We start from the raw sequence: 20,333 nt of genomic DNA on the forward strand, positions 1-20,333 counted from the left end.
AGTAATGAAGGAAAAGATTAGAGCCTTAATTGTGTTAGACCAGAATAGAGGGTATCTTTCGAAGAAAAATGAACATTCAAACTTAATGATATGAAATATTGTATATAAAATTAAATATATATTTCAAATATGTTTCAAAAATGTTATACGCTTCAAATAAGGAGATCGAAATAAACGCAAAATGTGAGTGACCACAAAAATGTATGTCAATTTTATGTAACTATGTTTTTATCTTAATGAATATGAATTGTAGCTCTATAATTCTGATATTATAATGAAAACTTACGCAGTGTTTGGTTTTGCGTTAATGTACATATCAGGTGCCTTTATCAATAATAATTATTACATATATATTTACATATCATACAACAGTTCTACAAAACAAGAGCTGTCGCCATAGAATGACTTATGCCCCCTATAAACGCTTGATAGAAGTTATAAGTTTTATCGAAACCTAAACGCAGATTTCGAAACCTTAACACGGACCCTAAGTTCAACTTCAAGGTCACAGGGGTCAAATGTGTGTGCGTATGGAAAGGCCTTGTCCATATACACATGCATACCAAATATTAAGTTTATATCTCAAGGGACATAGAAGTAATGAGCATTTTTCGAAACCTTAATGCAAATTTCGAAACCTAAACGCGGACCCTAAGTCAACGTCAAGGTCACAGGGGTCAAAATTTGTATGCATATGGAAAGGCCTTGTCCATATACACATGCATACTAAATATGAAGGTTATATCTCAAGGGATATAGAAGTAATGAGCATTTTTCGAAACCTAAACACAGATTTCGAAACCTAAACGCGGACCCTAAGTTCAACGTCAATGTCACAGGGTCAAAATTTGTGTGCGCATGGAAAGGCCTTGTCCATATACACATGCATACCAAATATGAAGGTTACATCTCAAGGGACATAGAAGTTATGAGTATTTTTCGAAAACTAAACACAGATTTCGAAACCTAAACGCGGACCCTAAGTTCAACGTTAAGGTCACAGGGGTCAAAATTGTTCAGGGATTTCAATAGACGCAGAATCCTGCGTTTTGACGCGAGCAAATTAAAAATGACTTGTTTTTGACGCAACCCTTTTTTGAGCCGCGCGTCATTTTGACGCATCGAAAATTTGACGCGTGCGTCAGTCAGTTAACATCTCGAGTTACATGGTAATAAATCCCGCTGTGCTCCTATATAATAGAAATTAATGTTTCAGTATTTAAAACTCGGTCCATAATCAAGGGAATACCCCGAGCGTTGTTTATCTTATCTCATCTCTTCCAATACACATGTCACCGTCTAAATAATGCGTGCGCACTAACTGGGTAGCCGCAGCGACTACGTGATGATTGATTAACCATCCTGATAATTGCAGGTTTTTTTTTGCAGACTTTGAAGACGGCACGGTTAAAGAAAGTCGGCAAAAATAATTAAAGAAAAAACAAATTTGATCTTTTTATTACGTAGATCCACTATTAAGTCCAGCGAGTTTTGTCAGTTTGTTAATCCACCGATAATTACGAGTAACACCCATCTTACATAAAATGGAATCACAGTTCATTTATTTATACTTACAAGTCATAATACTACACATAAACATTAAGAAAACACATTTCCTTGATTAGATATAAATTATCCGAGTAGAATTAAATTGCTACGTCATGACCTTCGACATTGTAAATGGCGGACGTTTTGTAAATTAATATTCAAACCGCGTTAAATGTAAACAATGGTGATTCAATAATGAAGAAAGCATAAACTGGACTTAACAAACATTTGATAAGGTTTGTTAAACCAGATAACAACAAGGAAAATTTGGATTATTAAAGTTAAACTACTTCTGGTATAAGGCATTCTTAAGTGTATATATTTCGGACATGTATAGTATTCGGATAAACATTAATAGATATACTAGATGTTCCATTCATTTAGATTGTGTTTTTGTACAAATGCTATCATAGGGATGATGATAATATAATGAGGATAAATATGTGATGAAAAGGTGCTACCGGTACATATCTTAATTTACTTAAATGTCTTAAAGGACTAAAATGTGTTATGATGAAGTAGATTTTAATGAGCATATATTGTTTTTTACAAATAAACATAGTATAGTTTAGTAAGTATTGTAACATAGTGATAGAAATAATAAAAGTTGTAAAATTAACATGTTTTGTTTTTGAAAAACTTAAAAGTCGATATTGTTCGCACAAATTATTGATATTTTGTCCTTATCTGTTTGAACCAATTCATTAAAATATGTTGTTTTATGTACCATGGTATTTTTATTTAATAAAGCAGTATAACTTTTTAAGATATTGTGCTTTCTCTTAGAGCAAATTTTTATCTAAAAATATGAATATTACAGACAAAAACACAATTAACGCGCTTTAAAATGACCCCAGCTTTTTTCAATTTGACTCCTCAAAATTTCAGTCCAGGGGTCATAGACTCCTGGTTTTTAAAATCTAATTAAATCCCTGTTGTTGTGCGTATGGAAAGGCATTGTCCATATACACATGCATGCCAAATATGAAGGTTACATCTCAAGGGACATAGAAGTTATAAGCATTTTTCGAAACATAAACGCAAAGTGTGACGGAAAGACGGACAGTCCGATCACTATATGCCCTCCTACCGGGGGCATAAAAAGCATTAGTTATTTACACACATATAGATTTATACAAATGGAAGAATGCGTAATACAATAATTCCACAAAACTGAACTATTCCACAAAACTGACTTGTAATCAAATGTGTAAGACAGAAGATCGATTGACTGCATGAAAATATTTACCTTTACAAGTTCGAAGCTTTCAGTTTAATAATGGGCTAATTGACGACACTTACAACATTGTAAATGAATGACAGAGGAGAGTTCCATATAACAAAAGCTCACCAAACACTTAACATGCATGCACATTTTATGCGAGCTAAACTTTCATCAAAAAGATTTACCGAAAATAATATCAATTGAAGACATTTAATAGCAATTAATTGGTCATAAATGTTTTTCTAATGTGTAGAGATACATATTAATTGATGGTTAACTATTATATAATAATGAGTAGTATCTAAGTACAAACATGCTAATTTTAGAGAAACAAAGACATGACATACATATATAACCCATAGGAAGGAAGAATGTACTATAGCAATTAAACTACAATATATCTACTAAAACAAGAACACCGCATAAAGGGTGCTAACGCTCGGCTGCAAAAGCGTGTCAGATGTTTTATAGGTCACAGTGACCTTGACCTTTGACCTGGTGACCCAAAACTGAGTGTGGCGTGTAGAACTCATCAAGGTGTATCTACATAAAAAGTTTCAAAGTTGTAGGTGGAAGCATGATTTTAGAGCCAATGTTAAGGTTTTAGCACGACGCCTACGGCCGACGGCACGACGAGCTGACTATGACAACACCTCGTTTTTTTTCGAAAACAGCCGAGCTTAAACTACATGAATTTGAGATTTTATTGTCTGGTAACATATATTTTTTATGTGAAACATGCCATAAACAATTTCCACACAATTTTGATTTGAACTTATCTTAGAAATAGTAGATAACCATCTTTTTTCTTAAAGTTTACTATTCTCATGCAGTCTTCAAACAAGAATTTAACACTTGAGTCCATTATTTCACTGTGTAACACGGAACTGTAAAGTCGATTTGTCTAATAGTCTCAACAAAAAACAACTTGGAACAAGAGCTGTTACCATCGGATGGCATATGCCCCCTGTAAACGCTTTGATAGAAGTTATGAACAGTTTTTGAAACCTTAACGCAGATTTCAAAACCTAAACGCAGACCTTAAGTTCAAGGTCACAGGGGTCAAAATGTGTATGCGTATGGAAAGGCCTTTTCCATATACACATGCATACAAAAATGAAGGTTACATCTGAATTGACATAGAAGTTCCGAGCATTTTTCAAAACCTAAATGCAAAGTGTGACGGACAGACAGACGGACGGTGCGATCACTATATGCCCTCCTTCGGGGGCATAAAAACAACAGTGATTTCTTCTGTTGATTGTATTGTCTTTATCAATGGTTTAACATTTCCCATTCCAGTCCAGAAATTCCGCACGTTTTGAGTGTGTTTATTTGAAACAATTTAAAAGCTGTCCAAAGCAATTAATGTATTATTTATATAAGCATGATTGACTATTTTAGTGAACTGTTGTTTTTTTTAAATTCTAACAAGAAATTATTCTTATTGAATTTATCAAACAACTATATTGTTTACCAATGACTACGATTTGTACGTGAGGTGAATTTATTTGATAGTACATTCCCAACTTCATTGGTATGGGGCATATTCCCACAAAGCTGTAAAAGAGCCATGCAGACCACATTTTCATATCATAAGATTACATTTTATTCACTGAGCATCATGAACATATGCATGTTGTACAAAGAAAGTTAAGGTATTTACGAAAAGAATGAAGTTGTGTGACCAAGTAAAATGCGTGTTACATTTGAGTTTAAAGGGACCGTCAACTGAGATTGACGAAAAAAGAAAAGTTCTTAAAGTAATGTAATGTAATATACCAGTTGTGATATTGTATAATATAAACTAATAATTGTAATAAATACGGTATTTTAGAACATTTATTTTTTCGCCAATCGCGGTTGATATAATCATATAATGTTTACACAAAGATACTCTTAAATACATTAAACACCCCTTAGAGCTTCTTTTGACGCTTTAATTTAATGTTTGTTTTGAACTTCCCATTTTCTGCCCCCAGTATTCGTTGAGCTTCGGAACTGTCATCTTCAAGACATGAACAGCATATACTCTGAAAATGCAAATTAGAAATATCTTTTAACAAACCTGTCTACAATAGAATAAGTCTAAAATGGGCTATCTATGCTGCCAAGTGTTTATGATCGAATAATGCTGCCAAGTGTTTATGATCGAATAATAATAATGTGGTATCCAAATTATACCTAACAGTGTAAAAAGAATGTGTATATACATGTTTTATGTCTTGAATGATTGTTTCCTATTTTATATTTACTAATTATAATTTGAGCACATCTTTTGTTGCTGGTCTATAGACATAAAAAAACAGATAAACACCAAGTTAAAATCAAACTTACGTTTGATGGACTTATATATGCCATTGTCCTTGAAAGCTGTAGTTCCTCCGTCAATTCCCAGCTCCTCTGTGTCGAAGAAACCGTCCATTTACTTCTTTATTATTTCGGCGGAATGGTCTATCTTGATAGGTTTTCCTAATTTCTCAGCCCTTTTAGTCCGTCTTGAAGAGGAAGTGCCAATGGAAGACACGACTTGTTCAGACCACAATGGCCTAACGGCAATAGTGGCCCCAGGCGCCAGCAACTGGAACCCTACTGGGGGCGATCTGTTGTCTTGAATCAGCACCTAGTATGACCATAATAATTACAGAAAAGCAAAACAACTTCAAAACATAAGTTTAAAACATTAATTCAGTTATCCGTCTTAAATAGCACAAGCCCGGGCATTCATGTTGATATGACAAAGGGTACTTTTTCGAAAACAAAAAAAGACAAAATGATCAGAATGGCCTAGTCAGTTAAGGCTTTAACAAAAGCTACTTGTACAAATCAACAGTTTGAACAAGTTGCAATTGACGGTCTTATAATTTTACAATGAACTGGCAAACAATATGTAACACTAATGCTTCGGTAATAATACGACAAAGCCTGCATGCTGCCATCGAAAAAAAGGCGAGCCCCGAAAAAATCACTGTGAACAAAGCAATCGGCAACTGAGTCACTGACGTTTTGTATTTCAATATTAATTAACAACGAAATTTATGAAAGTAACTTACCATCCATGTAAACTTTAGGCGTTCTAATTTTTCTTTTTATCCATTCTGACAAATGACAAATCGAAATCTACGTAAACCAGCAAATCACGAAAAATAAGGCTGCGATATATTTCTCGAGTACGCTGTTTTCCAAATAGATTCATCACCCAAAGAGAAATTGCTCAAAAGTAGTGCGGTTTTAACTCCGCCCACAAAAGGAGATAACTTATTTTCTTATAAAAAGGCAATCTCCTACGCAGTGGTCTCCCTTATTCCAGAATAATCTGAAATGGTCAAAAATGTCATTTGTATGATTGGTTTTTGGCTTCGCTTGAATGTTAACGTGCAAAAAAGATATTAATGTTAATTATTAAGCACTCTTGACAACATAAGTTGCCTCTTAGCGGGCATTTCGGTAATTATACACAAGAACTTAAACGCGCGCCGGTACCGAAATCCCCGCTGTACAAACCTTCAAGTGTAAAAAATATCATTATAGTGCTTTCTTATAGTAGAAATCAGTGATATAGACAATAAAGTAACAACAATCTCCCCTTTGGTAACTTCTGTTGAAAATAATTACTTATATTAGGGATTTCGGTAATTCTACATTCGCCCGCCGAGTACCGAAATCCCCCATAATTAAGCCTTTAAGGGTCAATATGACATCGATATAATTGTTTTTTGGCATCGCGTAAATGTTAATGTGAAAATAACGATATGAATATTAATTATTACGCACTCTTGACGGCATACGTTGCCTCTTAGTGGGGATTTCGGTAATTCTACACAAGAACATAAACGCGCGCCGGTATCGAGATCCCCGCTTTACTAACCTTCAAGTGTAAAAAAATCATAATAGTGTTTTTTATAGTAGAAATCGGGAATACGTACAATCTCCAATATGGTTACTTCTGTTGGAAAATAATTACTTATAGCGGGGAATTCGGGCGTTGCGTTAAGCGAGAGATGCGAATTAGATTATACATAATTAAAACTGATACTATTCTTTCAGCTTGATTTATAAATCCTGCTCCATCACGCCAATATATTCATTGTTTCATGAAATTGAGTATAAAAGCAAAACGATTGAATCATAACGCCAGCAGACCCGAATGAATACACTTCATTTATTCCAATCAGGTAAAGAACAAATATAATAATAAAACAGGCGAAGTCAGCACTGTGTATTAGCAACCTGCTGTGGTGATCCCTATCTTATGAGCTCAATATAAAGGCACCTGGCTACTGTACTGGAAAAATTGGATTTACTACAAAAATAACTTATTTCATTTATTGCTAAATTGCTGTGTACATTTAAAATGAACAACGAGAATGGATCAACATCACCGTTGCACATTTTTAATAAGTTCACAGTAATCTGTTCTTTAAATAGAGATAGCCTAATTAAAGACGGCGCTAATAAAGAATAAAGTGTGAAGGTGGATATTCACAAATAAGTTCCATTTTCGCATGACACTGGCAGTATAGCATGAAGTCTTATATAAATAAGACAAATTTAAGACATGGATAAAATATAAATAACACACATTTGCATCTTTCATTTCTTAAAAAAGCATGTGAATCTGAAGCAATACATTTATTACTGACACCTAATCCTAAAAGTCGACAGACAACATAAGTTTAAGAGGGAACCGCAATGAAATAAGATCCATTTTCGCGTGATACTGGTTGTATAGCAAGTGGTCACATATTAATTAAAGCTTGCATTAGTTGCAATAATTTTGTTAAGTGCGCTTGCCATTGAACTTTGAGTTAAGTGAGAGGTGCGAATTAAATTACTAAACTACTGCATGATGCTCCAGGAAAAAGCGGAAATCGAAATCGTAGCTGTCGGGGGAAATGACATCACAACAACATCAAAACTAAAAGAGATTGTGGGAAGAGTAACCTACATTGTCAATGAAATACATTACAATGACTGTAAGCACGTGTAGGAAGTAACTGAAGTAATCAAAGCGCTGAAGGCACTGAATTTGTTCGCTGTTGTATAATCTAAGACGCAACTCAATTTTCAAAATTATGTTATAGCTTTTTATATCGCAAGTTTGAAATGACCACAACCCATTCAAATTTATAAAGAGTGTGTCTTAAAACACAGGTTGAGATGTGTTGTTGTTGTTTTTTCAAATCATTGATACAGCTAATCAGTGTGCACAGGCTGATCTCATTTGACATGCATTAAGCCCAGTTTCACTGAAAGCAGCCAATATGTACAGATTTCAATGATAAACACTAGACTGGCCAACGTGTTAAATACACACTATGTACTGTACCAGTGAGAACAGGCAGATGCGGTGGTTATTGCAGACGCTTTTAGCATTCTGTCGTCTACTAAATTTAACTTGAGTTATCCACACATGCAGTCAGGGGTTACGGTTCCTGGCGTAGCTAATGCATACTGATTTGCAAAATTCGGTCTGCATTATTTGTGAGCTAATGCTCATAAATTGTTGTTAGGTTTGTATACGTATCATATGTTTCTACTATAACAATTAATATAAGGTTTTTTTAGACACTCGAAGGTTTGCACAGAGGGGATTTCGGTACTGGCGCGCGTTTAATTTCTTGTGTAGAATTACCGAAATCCACGCTAAGAGGCAACACATGCTTAATAGTTACCAAAATGGGAGATTGTTGAGAGTCAACGTAGCCAAAATCCGTGGTTTCTGCAAATATATCCCCAATTAGACATGGCGCATGCGTTGTTTCTGCCCCGAAGTGCATTGTATAACTTTAGACCCCTTTATCCTCGGCAAGACAACGTTGCTCATCTCACAGGTGGTTAGCGTGTGGCTATGATATTATTTAGGGAAAACATCATTTTGAATGATTAATAATCATATTATAACGAATAAATAACTTTTCTGAAAAAAAATCACTATCAAATATATATATATATAACAAGGTATGCAACTCAAAATCAGCCCAAAACGGGGTGCATCGCTTTGAACAGCCATATCTTCATCAATTGTGCAGCGATTTTCACGATCTCGGTCTTATTCAACGCAGAAATGAATTTCCTTTCTAGAAATGTATATGTCTTGCAATATTTTTACAGGAATCATTATAGCTATTACAAATCCCGTAGCACGACATAGCTGTAACAATAGTTTACCATACGCATCAATGACTGGGTCTTTACTACAACGCCGTTGAATAATATAACCGAAGTACCGAAATGACTAGCGTTCTAATTCACAGTTTGGTTATTCCGAAAATATCACACAAAAAAGACGGCGCTCTTTAACTTGTAAGCGTGTTTGTAACCAGTAATTATCACTAATTGCTTATTATTTTTTAATTTTTATAATTAATTACGGTACAAACTTGCTTACACGTGTGAAAAATCAACTGTTTATACCCCAATATGCAAATGATAGTATAGGGCGAACGGACTCAGGGTGAACGGACCCAGGGCGAATGTGTAACTAGGGCGAACGGACCCGATACCGGCTGATCTGGATCTAGATCTATACGTAGATCTAAAAAACTGCCATAAAATTTGGGAGCTTAAAAACTAAGAAGAACAGAAACACAAAATGTGTTCAATATCAACGTGTTCAACTATATGGGTTTTTAGAAATATATTTCAAATTTAATAAAGATATTTTGATATGTGAAGGCATCATACTATTTTCTTTCTGATCATTTTATTGCGTTGGGTTCGAATTACATTGGGACTATTTTTTTATGGAAAATTAATTTCCGGTCAGCCATTTGTAAACAATCAGTTGCCATTGAATTTGTTCGGTCAATTTACCAGTTGTAGGCGTTGTGCTTCAATCGACATGTGGCAGTATTTATTGGCACATGCAGCTTATCATGGCGTTAGATGGTTTCCACAAGGAAACCGATGGAAAATGTAATAAAAATTACGTTTCCGTTATTTCAACTTCGTACTGTCAACATTCGTACTCGATTATTACTTACAGGCGCTTGTCTGGAAGACAGTGTGTTAGTTTTTTTAAATAATTTGCAAAGAATGGGTTAATTAAGTTTAAAAGATAAGGTCTACAGGAAAAACTAACGTTAAAAACAGAAGTAAGGGGTCTAGAGTGAATGAGAATTATCATAATATCGGCCCTCCTCATTGTATCGGGCCTTAGACGAAAACCCGGGACCCCTCAATGAAGTGCTGGACTGTACATGTTTTGCCATTTTCAGAATTTTTAATTTATTGATGACTAATAGGACGATGTTTCTCATGATTTCCTCTTTTTTAGAAAGTGTGTCATGTTTATTCTAGTGTGATGCTATGATTTTTAATTACGTCACACATACTTATTTAGTTTAATTATGTGTTTATAGTAGCTTTATCAAATGTTTTATTTGCTGCTTATTTTGAATCAAATCTAAGCAACCAATCAGTAGGGCCGATACAACGAGACAATTGTACATGTCAGAAACAGATTTCAACAGGTAGCTGAGTCTTGCCAGTATTTAGTCAAAACATTTCCAATTTAAATGCAGTTTTTGTTGTTATATCCAAGAATACACATTAAACTATAAATTGAGATACAACACATATGTGTTTTTGTGTTTCTTCACTTCCAAAATTCGTATGTATTCATTAAGAGGGCTGATACTACGGATAGACATGCTAATTCAGTCTCAGCCAAACACGGTGGGACTGACGGACATGTCTTGTAAAATTTTGTACGGCCTGGCCTGTCAGTCAAATTTACAGGACGGATTGTCCAAAAAAAAAGAGAACATATTCATTGGTTTGTATAGGGTTGTTTACGGCTCTGAAAGTTGCAAAAATGGAAATTATCTTGGCTGTCATTGCTGCATTAAAAGAAATGTTCTGACCAAGCTTCAAGGAAAAATATTTTCGAACACTTCCTTGAATGTCCATGCGTGTAAAAGGCTGGTTGTCATTTATCGAGGCCGTCGTTGGTTTAGGCCATATTGACCAGACTCCTATCTGACATGCGCGCTTAGCGTAGCTTAGGTAAACAAGTACCGGCTACTTTTGTTTTAAAGAATATTCTTAAAATATAATGAAGGAGCAATTCCTGGCGGAAAATTTATGTACAGAGTGGAATTAGAATGATTGATGAGAAAATGTAGATTTACTGTTAACATGCTTTCAACATTTTCTTTAAAGTAAACAAAACTAGTAGGCGTGTATTATTATTATAATTGTTTAACGTCAGATACAAATGTGTGACCTTGAAATTAATAGTGTTTTTAATCATTTATCATTTTATATCATAAACACCTTGAACTCAGCAATGAAACCAAGATATTTTACTATTATATTCAGAATTCTGTAGCCGGTAGGTCCTGTAAAAAAACAGGAGCTCCTGTATTTTTCCCATTTTACAGGACCTACTGTCCTGTTAAAATTTGCCTAGTTTGGATTTGACTGCTAATTCATTAAAAACATGTGTTTTCACCCAATTTAACGATACTTCTTTGTAAATGGTCAGTTTTTCACCTTATTTCCAATTGTTTACACTTTGTCTGCTCGCACTTTCCCATCATTTGTAAAGCATCACCAAACAAATCTTAAATTGCTTATAAAGGCAGCACTTTTACATGCATCCATCATCCTTAAGATTAGTATGATGACAGAGGTGCAGTTCATCGGGACATCCAGCAAAGGAACGATTAATATCCATGTACAAAACGTATACACAGGCACTCGGCATTAGTGAATACAAATTCCACTTACTTCTGTTTTGTTTTGTGTTTGTTTATATAAACAAATATACCATTTTGATGGTTTTGGAAGGGCAGCATCTAGGGGGTGGGGTTGGGGGGAGCCTGGTACACACTAATGCCTGGTGCCTGTGCATGTTTATATCAAGTTTTTGTTTGACAATTTGTTTTACTATTACAAAATTGAAGCATCTTGGCAGATAGAGAAACAAACTGTAATTAAGTGACATATAGCTGTTGAACTACTCATCCAAAAATACCATTATGTAGTCAAGAACAGTTGCAGGGGACACTACTGTGTCTTAACTGCCTTACACGCAATATAAACACTGCATATTTATACACTTCAGATGCATATCACTCAGTAAAAAAAAGGTCTTTTTCCCAAAGGAGTCCATAATTTATAAAGTTAGTATTTGTTTCAGCATCCACACTGTTCTATCAAGATGATTGCTGCAACATTGTCTGCACAACATTTCACTGCGTTCTTTATTACTTGTATTTGTAATTGTGAATAGAACTTAAAAGTAACCTGATGATCATTTTTATAGGGCTTTACTCATGCAGTTCTTAAGTGGCGGCGCTGTGCTTGGACAGATCTTCGTGTTGTGGTATTTTGAGAGAGTTTCCCGATATTGCGAGCAACCATTACTTCCACTAGAAGTCGCCTCTGTGATTCTTTCAATATTCACATTAGGTAAATACGTCATATAAATGTAAGTGTCTTTAAATTTTTCCCCAGAAGTTTTACTTGTATGAGAAAGGTAGGTCTATTGTAAGAATATTGTTATAAAAATAAGTTATCTAACTGTATTATCTAGAATCTATTTTTTAAAGACATTGGATGATTGCAATCCCAACATAATTGGCTAAATCTGTATAAGAAAGTTGCACACCCTCTTTTCTTCGATAATTATTGTACAGTAGGTATGGGAGTTTAATAAGAAAATCCAGGGGCCCATCATAACTGGACTGCACAGGCTAATCTGGAACAACACTTTAAGCACATGCATTATGCCCATTTTTCTCAGAATGCGATGCAATTGTTGGGGCAATTGTCTAGCGACCCTTGCTTATTTTCATACCTTCTATATGGAAAATGAACACAACGTGTGTTTTCCTTTCAGGATTTACAGTGGTATTCTGTGTGCTGATACCAGTTACGAGAGCTATCAAGATTGTCTTCCACATTTTCGGCGTTGGCTGTTTCGTTATTGGCGTCTGGCAGATCTACTCAGTTGTCATGAGTTATGAAACATGCGTAAGTGACTTTTGATTGAGAATTTTTATTATATTTTTGTTAGGTTTCAGCTGAAATAGATTGGCTTAGAAGGAATGTAATAATTTGAAAGAGATTGTTATTATCATCAATTTATTAAATACATACGGTAGCTCGCCCTTGAGTCGATTTTGCCCTTGAGTTGGACATTTTTATTTATGAAATTTTCAAAGATCAGTTTTGTTTAGCATGATTTGTAACTTTATAACGAATATTTTACCCTTCATACTCAAAATAAATAAAATTTCAAAACAAAATGTTATCAAATATTATTTCACGATGACTTTGGATTCGTTACAGTATGAATAACTTCTTGTGACAAAAAATTCAGAATTTTCAATTATCGATTATCTTCATACCATCGGCATTTTGGTAAAATACGCTTCACATCATTAAGAAATGACTTTTTATTGAAAACATAACCTTATTTTATAAAAATGACAGGTAATTGTCAGTTATTCGCTCAGTTGTATAGGTTTTATAGTAAAAAATGAATTACAACTCAATTAGCCCTTGAGGCGAACGCAATTCGCCCTTATGGCGAACATGCATTTATGTACTGGCAGTGGCATACGCATGAGAAATGAACAACAAATTCATTCAAATTAGCATGACTCAATCTATAAAGAATCCCATAGCTCACAAACTACAAGGATCGCATGATGTTTTATCTTTGTATTCCTGTACTTTTCTCTGTAACCCCCAGTACTACAAATGGTTCCGCTGTTGTAAAGGTCGGATAGACACTACAGTGACCATGTCATTTTAAATCTTTTATAACTTATTTTCGTCAACATGTTGACAAAAGAATAAACTTAAACAATCAACACAGGACTGTTACTGTGCAATTTACATTTTAATAATTATAGGGAATGGATAAATGCTTAATACACATCTGTGTCCGTGTTAAGGGCGAATGTATGTGTCCTACTCATGGGCGAATTCAGTGAGCATTGTTATTCAACTATTTTTCAATTAAAATAAGCTGGGAATCAAATAATTGTTTATAAAATAGACTCCTATGATATTATAGTTAAAGCCTGCACAAGCTGAGTCCAGGCTTTGTTCACAAAGCTTTGTTTTATAGACTTAAACCCTTAACCCGTCCAACTCAAGGGCGAGTTACCCTATTTTACATGTATAACAGTCTGCGCTGTTTGCTGAAAGGAATTTCTGTAAGAAATATTCTAAATATAGAAATAAGTAAACTAGACATCCCTAATTTTGGAAATAAATTGATCCAATTTAGAAGGATGGGAGAGTCCACTAGGCATAAATGGGTTAAATCCTTAGCCTCCTGTTTGTACATTTCTCTTATTTAATAGAACATTGAATCTAATGCAACTCAGCATTAAAATCTGCTTTCTTACCAGGTATACAGTTGTTGGAGTAAATGCCCCCAGTTTAAAATGCATATAAATAGATAGAAACTCACGAACATGCTAGTAATTGAGTCTTGCTTTGGGAAAATGGGGATGTGTCATCCTGCACAGGCTAATGTGGGATGACGCTTTGTGCAAATAAATAAAACCCCATTTTGCCAGAGTGCAGCTCAATGTAACATTGCCAACACTTCCACCTCTTGTTCCTCTTAGTCTGTGACCACGCCAGAGCTGTACTTCCTCTCACAGATTTCTGCAATCATGTCAGGGGTTGCCATCTGTAAGTAACCACAGTTTCAGTAGGTGTAGTGTTGAGTAGGTATGACAGTTAAATTGTACAGACAGAATTTAATTGAGCCAAGATCTTAGAAAACGGGGTTTAATGCATGTGTGTATAGTGTTGCCCCATATTAGCCTGCCCAGCCTGCACAGGATTACATGTATCAGGACACGTGGCTTCTAGACTAAGAAGAGACTTCCTTAAAACGAAAAATTACTTTAAAAAAGAAAGTGTTGTACCTGATTGGCTTGTGTGGACTGCGCAGGCTAATACGGGACACCACATTACCCACGTGCATTAAGCCCCAATTTTCCGGAACAAGGCTAAATTGCTTTCAGAGCATTGGCAATCTGTAAATAGTTTCAAGTACCACTACAGGATGCAGTATTTCCAGTGCACACTGAATTAGATTCAACCTATACATGTCATGTACTACATACATATTAGTACAGTAAGTTAAGAGAAATAAGAGACTTTTAACCAGTAAGCTTCTGGCATCAATAACAAGTGAATGATTTAAACGAAATAGAACAATACTTAAATAAATTATAAACTTATGATAGATTACACTTTATAGATTTGTGCTTCTTTTTAAGTTGTGTCATGTTCTAAATATGCCCTTAAACCCTTTACCACTTAGATACGTATTTTGACACATAGGTGGTTTACTACTTTAAAAACTTTAAAAAGTTTAATTTAATTGAATACATTTTTTACTAAAACCAGGTTTTAAAGGCTTACTTTTGAACCTTAAGATACTGATAAGCAGCAAACAGCATAAAACCTGAACAGACTCTGAGTTACTTGCAGGCTGTTCTGGTTTTATGCTGGTTGCAAAAGCCATTTTCACTTTGCTTCTGATGGGGAAAGGGTTAATTTTAAATTTACGGAGACTGGTTCCATATGTGTAATGTGCTCTAATTCTTTAAAATTGTAGTGGTGGTTGTTGTGATGCTGCCGTTCTGGCTCCTCAACGCCTGCAAGCGTGGCATTGTCCTTGACCCTTACAGCCGCACAGGGATCTGCTATGAGCCTGCCAAATGCTGCACCTGTCTCTGGCATATCTAGCGTGGACAGCCAAGAACTGAGTGTTATTGGATACGTTGATGTTTCTGTTTTAAACAATCATCACTTTTAACGCATTGATTATGTCTAGAAACTCATAAAATATTTCAAAGTGCTGATACTGTCCCTGCAAGTGTAGGGTGTACAGCTAAAAATTATGTGATATTTGTAACGATGACATGTTTAATATTCTTAAATTGTTCTCCCATGATAATGTTCTATAAACTTATAAAATCATTCAAAGTGCTGATACTGTCTCCTGCATTTTTTGTGTTTTGTTAGTCCAGGAAGAGTAATATTACACGGGCCCATATACACAAACAGTGTTTTTTCACTGTTTTGGGAAAGGGGCCGGTGCCCTTTTGCATTCTGAATTTGAGTCGTTTTGACTAACATTGGAAATGTTGTGGGTTTTTTTTAGCTAAAAATACTATAAAATTGAGAATAAAAATGTTTTCAATATTTCCTTTACGAAGCTTATACTATTGTAAGGGATCGAGAAAAATAAAAAATCTTATAAAATTTTTTTTCTTTTTTTGGAAAAATTTCAATAGAGCATTGTAGCCAGTTGTTTGGGATAATACATGTGTACATACTATTTGGGATAGGAAATGGGGCTGAACTTCAACCCCAAAATGTACAGAAAAAAAAATCACTGACAAAGCTTATATCATGGCGTGGCCCTGTTAGCCAAGGAAAGTGATATATTTTGTGATGTATATATATTACATTTGAATATGATATATTTGCATATTAGAGATCTAGTGATCACTGCATTTTCTTGTTATTTGTTTGTCATGTTTTAATGTTACTGTAGTATATTTTCCTTTAATGTTAATTTCATATATTTTGAAATAAGACTAATCATGTTTTTATTTTCCATTTCAATAGTTTATTTTTAACACCCTTTATATATCACTTAAAACATTTCATACTAGTATAATATATAAGCCACACTCTGTGAAAACAGGGTTTAATGCTTGTGTATAGTGTTGTTCTAAACTAGCCTGTGCAGTCTGCACAGGCTAAACTGGGACGACAGTTTACGCACATGCATTAAACTCCCTTGTCACACAGCACGGTAAAAATGGTTTATTATTGCTTGTCTACGAATTTTGTCATATTCAGTTGTTGCCGTCCATACAATATCTATCATAGTATTAAGGGAATTAAAAAAGTATTTTCTATGTTATAGAAAATGTTTATTATCCCCCAGCATAGGCGGAAGGATATTGTTTTGGCGTTGTCCGTCCATTCTGAGCAATATCTTTGGCGGATTTCATTGAAAAACTTGGTATGAGTATATATATGGATAATAGGATGATGCACGCCAAATGGCATTGTACACCATCTGATAATAACAGTTATGGCCCTTTGTATCTTGAAAAAATGGTTTTTGTGTGTCCAGAGCCATATCTTGGAAGTGCTTTGGCGGATTTCATTGAAACTTGGTATGAGTGTCCAGAAGCATATTGGAGGGGGATATCAATTCAACGAATTTGCTTGTTATACCCCCACAAACGATGTTTAGGGGGGTATATAGGAGTGAACTTGTCGGTCGGTTGGTCGGTCTGTCTGTCGGTCCGTATTAAGTGTCCGCTCTCTAATTCAAGTAGTTTTCATCCGATCTTCACTAAACTTGGTCAGAAGTTGTATCTACATGATGACTAGGCCAAGTTCGAACATGAGCCTTGCCGGGTCAAAAACTAGGTCACGGGGTCACTTAGTGCGTTTTTAACATTCAGCATGTTGTCCGCTCTCTCATTCAAGTAGTTTTCATCCGATCTTCACCAAACTTGGTCAGAAGTTGTATCTACATGATGTCTAGGCTAAGTTCGAACATGGGCCTTGCCGGGTCAAAAACTAGGTCACGGGGTCACTTAGTGTGTTTTAAACATTCAACATGTTTTCCGCTCTCTAATTCAAGTAGTTTTCATCTGATCTTCACCAAACTTGGTCAGAAGTTTTATCTACATGATGTCTAGGCCAAGTTCGAACATGGGCCTTAATTGCGGGGTCAAAAACTATGTCACGAGGTCACTTTGTGCGTTTTTTAACATTCAGCATGTTGTCCGCTCTCTTATTCAAGTAGTTTTCATCCGATCTTCACCAAACTTGGTCAGAAGTTTTATCTAGATGATCTGAAGGCCAAGTTCGAACATGGGCCATGCCAGATCAAAAACTACTTCACAGGGTCACTTAATACGTTTTACACATTGAGCATGGTGTCGGCTCTCTATTTCAAGTAGTTTAAATCCGATCTTCACCAAACTTGGTCAGAAGTTGTAACTAGATGATGTGTAGGTCAAGTTCGAACATGAGCCATGTCGGGTCAAAAACTAGGTCACGGGGTCACTTAGTGTGTTTTAAACCATCACAATGTTGTCCGCTCTCTAATTCAAGTAGCTTCTATCCAATCTTCACCAAACATGGTCAGAAGTTGTATCTAGATGATGTCTAGGTCAAGTTTGAATATGGGTCATACCGGGTCAAAAACTAGGTCACAGGGTATCTTAGTGCGTTTTAAACCTCACCATGTTGTCCGCTGTCTAATTCAAGTAGTTTTCATCCAATCCTCACCAAACTTGGTCACAAGTTTTATCTAAATGATCTCTAGAACAAGTTTGAACATGGGCCATTCCGGGACTAAAACAAGGTCTTGGGGTCACTTAGTGCGTTTTTTAACATTCAGCATGGTGTTCGCTCTTCAATTCAAGTAGTTTACATCCGATCTTCACCAAACTTTGTCAGAAGTTTTATGGAGATGATGTTAAGGCCAAGTTAGAACATTGGCCTTTCTGGGTCAAAAACTAGGTCAAGGGGTCACTTAGTGCGTTTTAAAAATTGAGAATGGTGTCCGCTGTTTTTTGTGAAGACGACATGCAAAATATTATGTGTCCATGCGGCATGTGGGGGTATTTGTCACGTCTGTGACAAAGCTCTGGTTATAATTAAGTTGAAGATGCATTTATTGTTTTGCATGTGAAGATCCTTACAGATAATGAGAATTTATTTATTAATGAAAATATCCATACATGATTGTAGTTGGCTAATTGGCATGGATGAAATTGGTTTCCAAAATATGAAAAATCTATAAATATTGTATATTGTCGAACATATTCATACACAATTTAAGATTCAGAAGTATTTTATGTAAAAATATAATGTAATATTTTCTAGAATTTAAAGTCTAGATTAAATTTTGTTTAGTTAACCATGATTAACTGGTATCTTATTTTATATTTTCTGCATTTAATGTAATTCCAATATAGTAATATCGTATGGATACCAATTAATGCTTTTTCATTTTTTAACAATAGAACATTTTGCCAAGTATATATTAGCAAAATATCCTATTGCACACTTAACATATATTTATTATTATTGTTAAATATTGTTTATTCAAATATACAATGTAGTTCTCATAAAAGTACTGGGTATAGATGTCAGCCTTATGTGAAAGCCTTCACTGATGTTTTTTAACCCTTACAGTGCTGGAACCGAATTTTGAAGGTCTTTGCAAACAGTTTGGATCCAGATGAGACGCCACGTTCTGTGGCGTCTCATCTGGATCCAATCTGTTTGCTATTCTTTGAAAAAAATCGAAGAAAATGCTAATTTTAGAAATTCAGCAGACGACATTTTAGCAGACTACAAATATCCCAGCATGCAAAGGCTTAACCTTCAAATAAAAAGACTGCAATTAGGCATTGTACAGAAGACCTGCCTTTGTCCTGCATGAGACTTTAACACAACCCCAAATTTGTGAATTAAAACAATTCTATTTTATCATATTTTTTTCACAAAGTTTTGATTATTTGGTAAATTGTTTTGTGATGTGTACGTTATTGAGTGTAAATGTGAGCAATGTTGAATGTGCATGAACATTTGTGTTAAGAAAATTAGGTACTGTGTTTAAAAAGTTTGTATCGTGTATGCAAAGTTGTATGTATGCAAGAAGCCAGTATTGATGCAAGACTTTCAAGTGCCAAAAAGTACATAGCATACTTATAGATTTCAAATTTTGATTTAGTTATCAAATATTTTTACATAGTAAGGTATTTAGTTGCTAATAAGATGGAAATATGTGTAATTAGTTCAAAATAATTTTAACTAAGTTGCCTATTGATTGTTTTAATGAAACTTTGCAATCTCTAATCTTTTTAAAAATATTTGGTAAATACAGTAATAAAATTTGAGTCACTTTTATTGGGGTGTGCATTTGAGTGATAATTATTAAGAGAATAATATTTTATTCAATAATAATTTTACATAACACAGTAGATTTAGGAGAACTGTATTGTATACCGGTAACTCGTAGTGATCTAGAAATCTGTTTGAACGACTTCAGCTGGTCTGAATAAATTTACTGTAGTAATTTGTATTTCGCACTGTGTGAATGTTTACTGTTTGTTAATAACATAGTTTTCTTATTAAATAAAAATTAATTCTTTTAATATTTCTCAAGCTTTCAGTTGTATTTTTAGAGGCACCACTTAACTGTTGATGATGCAAATATACCTGAAATGCTGCGTGTAGCCTGCATTAAGTATTTAAGCACACTTTTTTAAAAAGCATATTTAATAGTTTAAACCTATTCTTTTTATTTAGCTTGATTACATAGCAAGCTTAAGGCTTATTTGAAACGCGCTCGAGTCCATTTCCTGGGACTAGAACCAGTACTTGGTGTCTATGGGGGAAATCTAAAGAACGCTCCCACAGTAGGGATCGAATCCGGAAAGTTGTTAATATTGCCTGAAGTCACTTTAAGTTGCAAATTGTCATTAAAGCAAATAATGTAATGAAGAAACATTTTAAAAAATCAATGTTT

The 20,333-nt window shown here is 34.7% G+C and overlaps 1 protein-coding gene across 1 annotated transcript; it reads left to right on the plus strand.

The window, feature by feature from the left end:
* Positions 1-9,531: 9,531 nt before the first annotated feature.
* Positions 9,532-19,964, plus strand: LOC127832521 (uncharacterized). Its single transcript, XM_052358030.1, has 5 exons — positions 9,532-9,691; positions 12,048-12,193; positions 12,624-12,757; positions 14,371-14,437; positions 15,375-19,964. The coding sequence occupies exons 1-5, from the start codon at positions 9,618-9,620 to the stop codon at positions 15,503-15,505; spliced, it is 552 nt and encodes a 183-aa protein (XP_052213990.1). The 5' UTR covers positions 9,532-9,617; the 3' UTR covers positions 15,506-19,964.
* The last annotated feature ends 369 nt before the right edge of the window (positions 19,965-20,333 follow it).

This window comes from Dreissena polymorpha, chromosome 5, assembly GCF_020536995.1.
Source record: "Dreissena polymorpha isolate Duluth1 chromosome 5, UMN_Dpol_1.0, whole genome shotgun sequence".
In the NCBI taxonomy this organism is placed as follows: domain Eukaryota; kingdom Metazoa; phylum Mollusca; class Bivalvia; order Myida; family Dreissenidae; genus Dreissena; species Dreissena polymorpha.